Source organism: Rhipicephalus microplus, chromosome 1, assembly GCF_043290135.1.
Source record: "Rhipicephalus microplus isolate Deutch F79 chromosome 1, USDA_Rmic, whole genome shotgun sequence".
Classification (NCBI taxonomy): domain Eukaryota; kingdom Metazoa; phylum Arthropoda; class Arachnida; order Ixodida; family Ixodidae; genus Rhipicephalus; species Rhipicephalus microplus.
This window is the reverse complement of record NC_134700.1, coordinates 6,199,485-6,214,957: the sequence shown is the minus strand read 5'-3', so window position 1 is coordinate 6,214,957 and position 15,473 is coordinate 6,199,485. Positions and strand designations below refer to the sequence as shown.

The window sequence follows — 15,473 nt, the reverse complement described above, 5'->3', positions numbered from 1 at the left end:
ATTTCACCACATTCGAGTGATGCATTGAAAAGGGCAGAAAGGAAGTCAGTAATTTGTGCAGCATAGCATTGTAGGAACGAATTACTAATGCTGTCAGGCCCTGACGATTAACCTTACGTAACATTTGTAAAACACGTTCATGAGTTATCAGGACATCATCTGGGATTGCAGGTATTGGGCCACACAGTTCATAATACTGTGGTTTAAAAAAACACTTTGAAAGTATTTAACTAAATGATTAGTAATTAATGCCTGAGCGGTTATCATGACCTGCTCAACTAGTATTTTATAAACTTCCTGATTACTTTGTTTAAGGTATTCCCAAAATTTATCTAGATTTGACTTGATGGACTCGGGTAGTGTGTCGTTAAAAAAATTGGTGGCTAGCACTACTAACACTCTGTTGCAATTTTTCTTTGAGTTTGAAAAAATGCTGTGTGCTGGTCTTGTATTTTTTTTCTTAATTTGCATAATCTCACGGTTAATGCGTGGGTGATGTGAACGCTCGCATATTCTCTCAAGAGGCACGTTTTTTGTGCTGAAGTTCACAATATCACAGAGCTGTTGCCAGGTGCTATCAACATCACTAGCAGAAGTAATGAGATGTATTTTAAATAATCAATTACTGCAACATCATCCTCTCGCTTGAAATTTTTTATTACTTTTTCCACTGGCCTTGTCACTGATTTACATTGACCATACCTATCCCAAACAAATTATATTATACTATGATCAGAAATACCGGTTTCAATAGCGATAGTGGTTCTGGTAAAGAGCTCCATTGTAAATAGCAGATAAAGTAGCGGACTCCCCCTTGTGGGGTGTCTTTACTATTTTCTCAAGGCCAAAGGAAAACATTATGTCTAGAAAAGTGTGAAGAAGTATCAAAATTTATATCATCTCAAATAATGACTAGAAGGAAACCTTGAGATTTCTATGAAAATAATATTTTTTCTTCACAGATATAGCAATTCATCATTCAAGGTACTCACAAAATAAATCCTCAACATTGAGACATCAATATGCCACACAGAGAAAAAAAAATGTCATCAAAAAATTTCAGCTTCAAAAGCAGACTTTGCTCTCGCTGGAAAACGCTCAGCAATAAATATATCAATGCTATGCTTGATAATGAAAGCCACTCTATCACCACGAAAACTGCGATCACATCGACAAAGTTGGTAGTCAGGTAGAACTAACTCAAACCTTGATATAACGAGTACGGATATAGCAAAATATTGGTTACAACAAACTAAACGAAAAAGAGTCTTGCAAGAGATATAGTGTTAGGAATATACCTTTATAACGAATTTTCCGATATAATGAACTTACTTTTGTGTAAGGTGCAACTTTGTTATAATGAGCTTTGAGTGTATGTCTATCGCCAATGGCTCGGACTGTGCTCCAACAAATCGGTTCTTTTTCCTCTAAAACCTAAGCTGTGTCTTCTCTTCATGGCCTCTCACAGCAAATCTACTCAAATATATTTCTGCAGATTTTTTACAGTGAAAGCTGTTATGAGATCACAACAAGAGTCGGGTGTGGAATAGTCCGCCACCGCCACTGTCCGTAACCACTATCACACGAAATAAGGAAAATTCAAGTAAATCAAAACACCAACGACACAGTGGCATTCCACCGTGGGTTCCACCATTGTGCCAAGTATTAATAATTGTTAAACTATTGCATCGTATGCGGCATCACTGACACAATGGGGCATATGCTAAAGCTCTTGTATGATCACTGCCTGAGGATGACAATTAGTTTACCTTTATTGGGAAAAAAGTGGTGAAATTCGGGATATTACTATTTGCATATGTTGTAAGTGCTTCAGTAGAATATTGTGAACCGAAATATGGTGATCCCCCAGAGATTCCCTTGATAATGCCCTAATAACCAATATATTTCTCATTTCAAAACAACCTTTGAAGACTTATCTGTAAAGGTTCTAACCAGACCGGTTCTTTGTTCTGTGTGCATAACCCTCGTGCAATGTCCCACATCAGAACCTTCGAGGGATCATGAATAAATTGTTAATAAATAAATCAAAATGTGGGTATACACTGATCACTTATGCCAGGCAAGTACATAATATCTAGCCTATTATCAAGGTAAGATGTCAAAACAAGGTCGAGGTTGGGTGTACATATGCAACATTGATGCATGTGCCGGTTGTATTACTAGCTGTGATAAAATAAAAACTCAGCACTAGCTTATGACTGAAAAGAGTGAGCAAAGAAGGGTGATCGTTCAATGTTTTGTTTGGAAGATTGAAATCACCCAGGAGTAGGACTGGTTACAATAAAAAACCAATGTGAACATGGTTTAATACTATAGTGCAGATAATTGAAAAGTGGGCATTCTTGACTGTGCACAATAATGCATGATAGTATATGATAAAATCTTTTAAATGAAAGTAAGGCAAAAGTACTTGATTACATTTCTGTAGTTGCTCATTTATATTGCTGTGGCTCTAATTGCTGTTTGTAATCAGTTAAAACTTAAAGGAAGTAATTGTATTACTATTTGCTTGTTTCCCGTAGCATAAGCGTCTGATTTCGACTGGCCCCAGACAGAATTATAGTGATAGAATCGAGCTCGATTTCATGACTTGAGTAAGATGTGTATGTGTAAACCGAGTTTGAAAATCGCACCAGCAATTCTGTGTCGCCTTTTGCTGAAGCCTTGGAAGTGACTTTTGGACTCATTTTACTGTTGTATGTTGCCTGCTGCTGCTCATACAACCATTAATCAGGCTTGAAATTATGATTGGTATACACAGGCACATAGCCATCTTCTCCTTTGCGCACTGCACAGTAATAGGAGTCGTCATTAAGAAGTAGCCCTTCCTTTACAAAAACTAGGAACTTCATTTAACCGCGATGCATACATATGGTGCCTCTATGTATGCATGTATGCATGTATGCATGTTTGCATACATACGGTGCCATATTGACTGGTCAAATTCTCCTCTCAAGAAAAGAGAATTTGCCCAGTCAATATGGCTGACTTCTGGCTTCATTGCAGCTTCACAACAAGTGACATCAGGGCCTCTCCTACCTTTTCTTTCTCCGTGCCATTTATTGAGGCGACAACACCAGTGTTGCATGCGGTGTTGAGCTGCCTATAATCAAAAAAAGAGCACGCCCAAGTAGCGATGCAGTGCTTTGTATTGTCGCTTCCAGATGGCGTGACGATCGGCTCACTCTAGCTAGGTCGGGCAATGGATTGTCTGGGTTTCGGAACGCAGGGCGGCGCAAGGCGGCGCAAGGCCCACCACAAGGCGGCGCGAGGTTCTGACACTACCTGTTCAGTAAGGGTACACTTTCCTGGCAGAGTAGAAAGTGCGGAAAGCCCGTACTTGCCAGCTTTCTTTTTTTTTAATTGTATCTGCGAAGTCACCTGCATAACTAAAGTTTATTGTCGGCGTGAAAATGCATAAAGCGGAGGATCCAGAAATCCAGCAAACAAAAACATCAGGATGATGACAGAAAAGAGCCAGTACGATGAGTTTATTCAATTCATTTCTTTATAAATACTGCAATCTTTTACAAGATCTTGGCAGCGTGGTACTATACATACATATAAGTGCATAAAACAGAAATAACAAGGGAAAACAATCAATGTGTTTGCACATTAGTTATTTCAACATTCTTCAATCTAACAGACAATGACTTAGCATCAATAAAGAAGGAATAAAATAACAAACGCACGAAAAACATCTCTGCTAGGCAAGAAAATGCTTCCTACTGAAAGACATGGTCTTGTAGGAAACAAAATTAAACTCCATTGATAAAAAAGTTGAAAAAGCAGAAGCACCACTTTCATACAATGAAGTGTTTTCATTCCATTCCTTTCCAGATGCATCACTCCATACAAACGATTCAAAGTTTAAGCACTTTGCACAACAATGTTTTTTTTTAATATAATTTGGCCACTGCATTTTGGTCAGTGATGTCTAATGCATGTTCAGAAAGCAATGGTTTGATAATTTTTTTGCATATCAATTTCACAAAACTTGTCCTGCAGTTTTCATCAGATTGATCACATCGCAACACAGGTAAATTTATCACAATATTGACACTATGCTTCGTGGACTCCTCAAGAGGCTTTCGCAAATATTTGCAATCAGACAGCATAATGTCTACATACCGCTTAAGAGCATGCAATACTCTGATAAGCTGCTGTGTAGGATAGAACAGACCACCTCTGTCTTGGTGTGCGATCAGCCCATCCATACCAAAGTCCTCTTCCGGATTCTGGAGATATGCAACTTTTACACACAGTTTTTTCGCTCACTACACGAGATATGTATCCAGCGACAAGTGCAATGGCAGCCATATGTGGAGTAGGTATGAAGCTGCTTGTCAACATGCACAGTTCTCGAAGTGCTTGCTGAGCAAGCTTCACATTTGCAGATACCGCGACTGTGCTGCCATCCACTTGAGCGACAGTTACTGCTCGGGAAGAGCAGAATGATGCAGAACTGCTCACGTTACTTTTCTGTGATGCTACAACGATTCCTGTCTTCAGCATCTTCTCTACCCTACAAAGGGCACTTCGCACGTCCATGACCTCATTGCAGCCTGTCGTTCGTCTCAAAAATCCAAAAAAAAATTTTATTGGGTCGCTAAAAAACTTTCTTGGGAGAACAAACTGAAAGTTGCACTCGATCAAAAGAAATCTTATGCACTCTATATTTGAGACAGTTGTAAACACTAGTGCATGTTTCCTTGCTTAGGGGAAGATGCGGGTCAAAAAATGCGAGTTTTTTTCAAAATTACCGATTTTTTATTTTTGCCTGTTTTGATAAGATTAGTATCTCTACTGTTATGAAAAAAAAAAATTACATGTCGAGACTTGACTGGAAATGCTTTAAAATTTCATCTAAAGAGCATGAGGGGCCTGTTAAAAGGTCGAAAGTGTGCAGTCTTCGAGCACCTTGCCGCCGATAATGCGCCGCCGCTCGCCATTGTTGATCGCATTAGCCGAAGAGTCGAGCCTCACTCTTCAAGCAACAACAGTTTTCCTCGCTGATGCGGTGCAAAAAATAATAAAAAGAAGCACGCTTCTGCGCGTTTTTCGAGCACCGGGACTGGCTTATCACGTGGTACGGATCGGGGACCGCCATTGGCCACTGCGCACCTGTATGTGCTGTGAAGCCTATTTGCGGGGTCCATGTCTTGTCGAGCAGCGCAGCTGAACAATGCTTTTCTCGTGTAATTATCTATTTATTTATTTACAGGATTTCTGCTGGCTTCAAAGTGAAGCCATAAGCAGGAGTGGATAACATATAAATATAGCACACTGAACATTTTCACAATATATTATGCACAGAGAATGCCGTGGACACACAGGTTTTAACGCGGTAAAAAGAAAAATATACAGTGCATGACATGCAATTGCGCATAGCATAATACGTATATAAGTGCGTACTAACATCACTTGTGTACTAACAATGCAACGTCACAAAACAAAGAGTACAAATACGGCAGGAAGATCTCTGTTATGAATGAAAAAAGCGTTGCTCGCAAGTGAAAGCCGTTGTGCAGCGTGCTCTGTAGCAATAGGCTACGAGCAGCTGGTCCGATTTGTGGCAGTTGTTGGCTTGCAAAAACCAATGCATCAAAAGTCATTCACACCCGTCAGCCGGAAATTTCGTGATACGGCAATGGATGACGTCAGCACCAATCTTGCCAGGTTGAAAGAGCTCGCAGTGAGAGAACTTAGTAGGGACGACATTGCCATTATGTGCGACGGTATGTGGCACAAACATGGCCGCAAAATGGCATGACACTGGACTTAGTTTGGATATCGCAGTCCTTTCGAACTTCTTCCTAGCTTGCAGTTTGCACAAGGCTCTGCCAGATGAGGCGGAAGTTTGGCAAGCGTTTCATGGCCCTGCCTGTGAGCGAAAGGTCTGTGAGGAGTCGGCTCGAAAAAGCCGAGAGGGACAAACTCATGGTGCTGGCGTATTTTAGTCGTAGGGACCACTAGAAGGATTGTTCTTTTTGGTGTGCAAATTTCATCAGATTTAATGATATCTTTCATAAATAAAAACTCAATTTTAACTTGAAAACTCGTTTTTCTCAAAACACAAATTTTGCCATTTTTTTCAATGTGCCCCTCGTTTTTTGGGCACTTCTGGTGCTCAGATATGCATGAAATTTTGCCCAATTTTTTTTCCAATGTATTACGAATGCAATTATCTAGTTTAAATTTCACTATTTTATTGTATAATAAAAAAGTTTTATGTAAACCTTTACCAGGGTAGGTGAAATATGGACTTTTTACGTCTATTATTTTTCATGACTATTACATATTTTGTATGTGCTTCCTAATTAGTTATTTGCATTCTACACTTTATTTCAAACATAAACTATGAATGGTAAAAAATTACCGAAGTTCAGGGATGAAAAGAGGGAAGCAAAAGGGTTAAGGTTTTTGCTTTGTCATTTTGCAGAGCTAAAAGTAAGCAACTTGCAAGAAAACTAATTATATATTTGAAATCAGCATAAAAAGTTCTATAAACAGGTCAAGTTTCATTGCTCTAGGGTGAATATTAAAAAAAGTGTCTTCGAGTAGCATCTCCCCTTAAAAAGTTCTCCTGAAGCTGGCTTCCTTCAAGTCTTCCACATACTCAAAAAAAAATAAGTTCAAGCCAGTGCAGCCTTACGCCTTCGGGGTCAGAAAATTCTTTTGTATCAGGATTGTTTTGGTGAATGTGCTGTTGGCAATTGCTGACATCCATCAGCACAAACCACCTGTACATGTTCGACATGAATTCCACGGTTGGACCTACATTTGCGAACTTTATATCACAAGTGTGACCTGCCTGATCCTTCATGAAGTGCAAGGCAGCTGTGACCAGAGGCGAGAGCACTTGGATGGCTGTTCTCACTCCCATTTTTTCAATGTTCGTGGGAAAAATGTACTTTGTAGTAAGAAAGCGAACTGGCTTCGTTGTGGAGCCTTGCTGCATCTTGTACAAGTCCTTGAGATATACAGATGAGATTTCTTTATTCCCACCGATTTCTTTTGAGAGAAACTGCGACCGTACATTCTTGATTATATGGCTTTGGTCAAAAGCCAGAAACAGTTGCCTCGAAGCATCAGTTGGGTGGGGTATCGGGGTTCGCAGTTGTCCTTGCGACAAAATTTCCATTGCAAGAATGTTTATCTTGTGGCTGTCCGTCGCTAACCGCAGAATGTGGTATCCCACTTCTTCAGTTTTCTTTGTGAGGAGTTTTATTGCCTTAGCAAGTAGCTCACCTGAACATCCTTTAGTAAAGAAGTAGCCTACTGGAATTTTAAACCTGCTGTGCAGACCACAAAGCAGAAAACATAAAAGGGAATTTGCAAGCTGGCTTTTTTCCGACGTAGGTGGTTCAGGCCAACACCTAAATCAACACCTCCCAGAAATGCATTCCTCTGCTTATTATACTGAAGTTTTTGTCGGATACGCATCTCATCCACGATGAAGCTTCAGTGTTTTGGCAGTGGAGATGTGAGGCACTCCAGCTCAGTACTCAGCCGTGCCTTCACCAAATCACTGAATTCGACCTCACCTACTGAATTTCACAGGTGTTTTTGTAGAGTGGCTCAGCAGGGAAGAGCAAGCAGCTTCTCAGTCCTAATGTGCTCATTGGCTTTTGCTGATAGGTGCCGTAATATAGTGCACTGTCAGACTGTTGGTTCGGACCATGTCGGCTTTTTTGCCTTGTAGTTGATCATTTGATCTAAGATTAGCTGGGCCTTAGTGCTTGCCAGTTCTGAATCTTCAACGACTTGCAGAAACTTGCTTACATGGCACTCGTCTTTCAGGCGATCAAGCCTTTTCTTATATCTATCTACAGTGAGGTGCAACCTTTTATATTGTGCCTTCAAACTTTTTCTTTCTCGCCCCACTTCTTTTTTCGCAAGTAGGCTGCTGACAAGTTTGATCCGTTCGTTTGTGTGCCAAAGGACCTCATAGCGCGTGCCGTAGGCACGAGAAGTGGCACATTTCTGGCTTCAGGCAGTTAACGATCCTCCAAGAACTCACTTGTGATGCCAGAAATGCCGCATCGCGCAGTCACTGCGTCTGCTGCTGCTGTTTCAGGTGCAGAGGCATCCAAGCAATCCACAGTCGCACTGTCCACAACACTTGGTCCTGTACGGAGGTCTACATTAGGAGCGCGAGTATACACTCTAGGTGAAGCTGTCTTTACCGGCGATGGTTCACGCTTGCGTTTGGCGATGCTTGTGTCGCTCCGCAGCCTTATTGGATGGAGGTACGACGGATAGTATGGAAAAACGCTCGGCACGCTACCTTGCTTCAACATGCGCCTCTTGGTGTCTCCTCGGAAGTCGCTTTTGAGGAAGCGGACACTGCAGACAGCAAAATAGTTGTTCGTTGAATTTGGCTGCCAGTTTTTCCTCGATATCACTTTGAGCCATTGTTCCCTCAGCGTTGTCTCTGCAGGGATCTTGTGAAACGACACGCTGGGTTGTTTCTTACATTGGCTCGATGTACAGAAGGGCACGCAGCAATAACACATGTTTAGATCGCACTCGGGACTGGCACCGGCCGGCATTCGCTGGATTTGTTTGCGTCATTCGAACTCGGCACGAAACCACTCACGCTGGTAGCACTCGCAGTCGTTCGTCGTGTTGTTTTAGATTACAAAGCGGTCTTCAGAAACGTTCGGAGTAGTATCCGTGCTTGGTTCCAGCATTTGGCCGAGCCTGCGAAGCGGCGGCCATTAGGCACAGCATTCGGAGGCATCGTGGCCTCTGGTTGGTCGGCGCACGGCCCCTGGTTGGTGGGCGCCACTGTACGCGTGGCAAAAATATAAAGCCCGGCTTGATCCCTCGCGTATGCTCCTCCGATGCTGACGCCGAGAAGCGCATTTGATGCTTTTGACGCGTAGACACGAGCATACGCGTGCCAGTGAAGTGATTGGCTCTTTATGTGGCAGAGAAGGGAAAGGGGGAAGCGTGGCACCGGCGCGTGGGAACACTCCCCCCCCCCCCCCCCTCAAGGCACTAAGAAGCGCTATTGCACTGTTCTTTTCTTATAGTGCCTATAAATGCCTTTTTCTGACGTTTATGCCTAAATTTCTATAAGCGCCTATAAATTTTGCTTTCGACGGCAGTTGGCGACAGGTATTCATATTACCAGGCAAAATTGAGCTTTCAAAACTTTTTTCGGGTGCAACCTATACTCCATCTCATAAGTTCTTGCCAGCACTCTGAAGGCTACAAGGCCCCTTAGCCCATATAAAGACCGATTAGCATCTACACATGAATTCATCCGCTTTGCGTCATCTACTCCGCATCTCCCTGGCGTCTGCTCGTATGCGTAGTAAACAGTAGGCGTTTCTGTGCAGCCGTGGGATGATGAAGAACGAATACGAAACCATTGAGTGTCATCAGGGGAAGGTAAAGTGTAGATAAAAAAATGACCATGTGGTTTTCGTTTTGTTGTTTATTTACTTTTCAAACGGCACTTCAATATAAGTCTCATGAGAAATTTTACTTAGACTCTGGAAGTTTTTGCATGCCCAATGAAAATCTTTGCACCATTATACTTTTTTAATTGGGTCATTAGAAGCTGCGAAGGCATGATGAGAGGAAGTGAGCTTGAAACCCTTGCCACTCGCCCAGTGTAGACTTCGCAAGTAAAATTCCTTCCCTGTCTTCTTCAATATCAAAGCAATTCAGAGCCAGAAGATCACATGACGCTGACGCATCAACACGTCATGCACACGTAAGGTTACATTCGTATGACATGCCCTTGGCGGGTCGTGCATGCAAGCAGTGTTGTGTCGTTTCAATGTTCTCTGTATTGTACTGCCTGTTGGATGGATCCCTCTATGTATGCATGTTTGCAGAGGCTGGCATGAATCATCTGTCCTCGCCACGATAGACAGCGCCGTACCATTGGATCTCCTCTAAGGAACGATGCACCAAAAACACGCCAAGCGTTGTGAATGCTGGCATTGGCACGATACAAGAATGGCGAGAACACCAACGTAAACAAATGGAGGCAGCTTAATCTTGCATCTCGCCTGATGCAAGGTTAGGAAAAAATAACGTGCGCAGATTCTGTTTGTATGTTTCAATATATTAGTTAATCTTCATACATTTATTCAGGCAACAAATAGCAAGAAGTACACATGTTGCCCCGAATAATTCTCGCAGAGTCATGAACTACTTTGACGTACACAGGACCATTCCTAGTTGTATACGTCACCTCCAACAAGCTGGGTGCGCGCCCATGAGTTGATGGCCAAGAGGCATTCAGTCTGATATTTCACCTCTTTCCAAGACACGTAGCATTGTAAGTGTTTGCAGATGAAATTGTGAGTGCCCACTGCATACATTCCTGTAGCCTGCTAAAAATTCTCAAACCTAATGAAGGGACCTTTAAGGTGTTCACAGACAGAAAAGAAATTGGTCCTGTGCTGTTCGACCAACCTAATACACAGCAAGAAGACCTTCTGGCCTGTAAGCGCTTTCACTATTTGCTCCTGCATTGCCCTTTTGAGCCATGCCGAAAAGAAAGCTGCTCAGGACCCTGTTTATTCGAAGGTGGACACCTAACCCACCATGCTGGACCAGAAAACAAGAGACCGTATATTGCAATCTCTGCGAGATAAAAAAAAACGTGTGGCTAGGCTAAGCCATTGGCACCTTTGTACCATCGTAAACTAAAACATTCCTGCTTGCTTTCCTGTCGTATACACTGATCCCACACGTATTTCTTCAAAAGTTCAAATTTCGCCAAAGCTTGTTGTGCCTGTAATTATGATTTCACGGGCCTTGAACAGTGTATTACAACCTATTTTTGGCACCTAAAACCTGGTTTTTTAGTGCCTATAAGTCCGGCCTCCAGTGAATACAATTAGCATTTTGTCTGTTCAAAAGCTGCTATGAAACACACACTTTTCAGTGGCTTCTAAACTTATTTGCTCATGCTCCAATTCTTCTCTGAAACAGGTTTTTGCTTGCTCCTAAAACAGCTATATATATTAAATATATTCTAAAAGACTAACATTACATTTGAATTTGCTGCTACCTAATTATAGCTGTGTTTTTCCGGTGTTATTTTGGAGGCAATGCATACGATAAAGGTTCTTTTTTGTGTTCGCTGAAATCACTGCAGCACCTGGCGGATGCAACGCTCGATTTCCATGCCTCCCACCAGCAATATGGCCAGGTGTTGAGTGAGATGAGCCTTCGGGATGGCCCTGGGGTACGAGGGGACCGTCTTCAGGCAGCCGGTCAGTTTATGGACCGGATTTCCCAGGCAGCACTGCCCTTCCTCGAGGAGCAGGAGGAAGCCGCTGACTGCCTCAAGGAGTACCTGGCCTACGCCAATGCACTCATGTATGTTGCTGCTTTGCCAATACAACCACTGTATCCTCCTTGCATGTTTGCCCTTAGTGCATGCATGTTATGCAGGCATGGTAAGAGAAGGTGTGACACAAAGTGCAAAAATCTCTTCTGGCCAACTGATACGAACCGTTGGCATTTGCAACGTTAGAGCGTAAGTTGTTAAGAGCTTGCAACAGCCAGTTTCTATGCCAACACACCATCACCAGTGTCTCTTGCACTTATTGCGCACATTGGGGGCTAAAAAAGTCCAGAATTTGAACTGGCAACAAACCCAGGCATTTCGTGGGGTAGTTGAGTGTTCTGCCACAGAATGACATCAATGCTTTAAACTAGTTTGTAATTAATTTTGTAAAGCATCATGTTGGGTGAGGAATCGCACTGGCGGCAATAGAAGTATTTTATGGCAGAGGGGTATAATCACACCAGCACACCAGACACAACATCATGTGAATTGTATAGCGAGTAAGTAGGTAGTTAATTTTTTTATTTACATATACTGCCGTGTCATCACAAGAAATTGCAGGGGCGGGTGCAGAATTTCCTTAGAAATCAGGCATAACATAAAACAAATTAGCATACAAAATGAATGCTGAAGTGCATGCATTAAATAGCATATTGTGTAGTAATTCTGACCGTACCTGTATGGCCGACCATTCTCAGTTATTATGGACCACCATGCGCTTTGCTGGATCTTCTCACTCAAGGAGCCCACGGGACGCCTTGGTCGCTGGGCGCTGCGCTATCTGGACAACTTCACAAGGATGCCGACTGCTTGTCCCGTTACTCAGTCGATCCCCCTGACATGATGGAAGATAGACAAGAGGCCCTCGTTCTTTCAATTACCGACTTCACCGACATAGCTGCTGAACAACGCCGCGACCCCTCTTTGCGTGCTATTATCAATAATCTGCACTCTCCCCACCCTGACCACTCCTTACAACTGTTCATTCTTCACAACGACATCTTGCACCACTACAATGCCCGCCCTGATGGTGCTGAGCTTTTACACGTTATTCCTGCGCATCTTCGCTCAGAGGTTTTGGCCCAGCTCCATGGTGCCCCCTCCGCTGGACACCTAGGGGTGTCACGCACATATGACCGCGTTCACCGCCGATTCTTTTGACCTGGCCTCTACCGTTCTGTGCGACAGTACGTTGCGGCATGCGACCTCTGCCAGCGCCGCAAGACACCTGCTCTGGGACCTGCTGGTACCCTCCAGCCCATTGAAGTACCAGATGAGCCATTTTTCCGAGTCGTCCTCGATCTTCTAAGACCTTTTCCCGTGTCGGCCATCGGTAATAAGTGGATTGCTATTGCTACCGACTACGCAACGCGGTATGCCGTTACACGCGCCCTCCCCACCAGCTGCCATCATTCTGCGCAGTGGTTGCTCCTCGTCAGTTGATCACCGACCGCGGCCGCTGTTTTCTATCTAAAGTAGTCGACGAGCTCCTGCGATCCTGCTCTACCCACCACAAGTTCACTACAGCGTACCACCCACAAACCAACGGCCTCACGGAATGCTTCAACCGTACCCTGACGAATATGTTAGCGATGTACGTCTCCAAGAATCACAAAGATTGGGACATCCACTTACCTTTCGTTACCTTCGCATACAACACTTCACGTCATGATACAGCTGGATTTTCACCTTTTTACCTACTGTTTGGTTATGACCCGCCTTTACCCATGGACACCATGCTCCAATCTGACACCCCCTCATCGACTGCTTATGCTCGTGATGCCCTGGCCTGAGCTGACATCGCCTGCCAAGTCGCCCGGGATCGTTTATGTGCCTCGCAGCTTAACCAAAAGAGTGCTTACGATCGCCGGCCCCGCAACGTACAGTACTCCCCGGGGTCGCTCGTCTTGCTGTGGTTACCATCACGTCGTGTTGGTCTCTGCGAAAAACTGATGTCCCGTTACGTTGGCCCCTACCGCGTCATACGCAAGGTCACCAGCGCGATCTATGAGATAGCTCCACTCTATACCACGTCAGTACCAGCTTCAGTCCAGACCGATATAGTGCACGTCTCACGGCTTAAACTATACTACTCACGCCTCGAGAGTTGATCGCACCGGGACGGTGCTTCTGCCGCTGGCGGGTAATGTGACGGGCTAAGTAGATGCCTGAGGATGACGACGATGAAGGGCTGAGGGGAACGGGCTCAGACTGTAGCAGCGTTGTACGCATTTGCTCGCCAGTATATTCATCGTGTATACTTTATTCCCGGTAACATCATAAAAGAAAGTTATAGCAAGAAAGTTATAGAAAGGTATAGCAAATCAGCATTGCATCAAATAGTACTTGTTAGATAGTAGTAAAAGGCACCAGAATACAAAAAGCACAGTACTCATTTAGAACATTAGCAGTGTAAAGCTGCTCGTTCATGATTGTGACAGGTTCGTGTGGGCCCATGTGCTCAAACGACAAAAAATGCAACCAAACAACGACAGCACGTTTATACGACATGGACACACATATATGAAGGGTTTAGACTAACATAAATGACCTTAAAATCCTTTGCGGTGCTATTGTCCCTGTGCATCCTTAGCTACAATACATTGTTCTGCGACCCTGACACCGCGCAGCTATTTAGCACAACACTGCACGTGAGCCACTCACTCGTCGCTGTCGACGAGATGGTCCGACGTGTGTTGCCTTGAGGTTGTGGTGCTGCTATCATGACAGTTGCTGTGACGGCTGCTTCGCTGTAGCTTCGCCGGCCAAACGCGTGCTTGACCACGCCTGGAACACCAATAGGCCAGTCTCGTAGCTAGGCTTCAGCTTGCCTGGCTCGGTTGCCCCCGGAATCACCAACTTGCTCGTGGGTGTCGATGGTGACACACTGTCGTCGCCCGGCATCACTTGCCATCCAAGTTCGCCTCGAGTTCACCACTGAGAAGTTCGGCGCCACAACGGACCGGTAGCCGTCGCAACCCTCGTTCTTTCTTGCTGTCCAACTGCCTCAACCCGCCTGGCTTCTCGAGCGTTCCAACCTCGTTCGTCTTCTTCCCACTCTCTCATGAGCGGCGCCGCCGCGCACCACACATATTTTCATCCTCTTTTCACGCCTAAATCCACGTTGTACTAAAAAATGTACTCCACTTGTCGCACTCCCCCACCCATTTGAGAACACACACAACACTGCAGCAATCACAGTGGTCACTAGACAAGGGAACACACTGATTGTCCTGTGAGTGCACTGAAGATTGAACACTCAGTGGAAGTTATGTGTTAGCTGAGCTCAGATAGTGTGTTTCCACATTTTCTGAGCCTCCTATGTAGCTAAATGTAGCTAACTGTGAAGTCATATTGCATGAGTCGCAGACTCCAACAAAGTACACGTTGATAAAATGTTTGGCAGATTGAATATATACCAGTGGTTGGTGGTCGCATTGCAATATACATGGTTGACCATAGAGGAAAGCATGGTATTTTTAATTGCCCATACCACGGCGAGGCATTCTCTTTTGATCATGGAATACGCTGCCTCGTGCGGCAGCAGTTTTCTACTGGCATATGAAATTGGGTGGAGGCGCCCTTCATGTTCTTGGAGTAGGCACCGCGGCCAAGCTGTGCAATGATGCGTTTGTTCGCAAAACGAATGGCTTTTGTAAATCAAGTGATTGCAATAGAGGTTGCGTTGTGAGCAAGTTTTTCACCCTCTGGAAGGCCACCTCATGCTGCTCTTTCCAGACAACGTTATTTGACACCCTCTTCTTTGTGAGATCTATTAAGACGTACATCAATTCTACATAATTGGGTCCAAAGTCTCTGTAGTACCCGGTGAGGCCCAAGAATGCTCGTACCTCTTTTTTTGTTTGTGGCCTTGCAGCCGCTTGATTCTTGTTGGTGGTATTTTTCATAGTCTGTAGTTTTCCTTGGCCGACGATATGACCTAGTAACCTAGTTTTGGGGAAGCCCACTTCACTTTTTTTGGGTTTTATAGCAAGCTTGGCCTGCCGGACGCGGGCGAAGAAAGCTTGGCCTGCCGGACGCGGGCTGCAGGGTGTTGACGTGCTCTTGCCACGTGGTTGTAGCGATAAGCACGTCGTCGAATTAGTGCAGCACATTTGGTATATCTCTG

General features: G+C 44.2%; 1 protein-coding gene across 6 annotated transcripts in view; it reads left to right on the top strand.

The window, feature by feature from the left end:
- LOC142767442 (sorting nexin-4-like) overlaps nucleotides 1-15,473 on the top strand; it is a 284,030-nt gene that overhangs the window by 128,421 nt on the left and 140,136 nt on the right. For all 6 annotated transcript variants that reach the window (XM_075869125.1, XM_075869115.1, XM_075869139.1 and 3 more), the window contains one exon: nucleotides 11,150-11,373. In XM_075869125.1, the coding sequence (XP_075725240.1) occupies nucleotides 11,150-11,373 (224 nt within the window). The remainder of the gene's footprint in view (nucleotides 1-11,149; nucleotides 11,374-15,473) is intronic.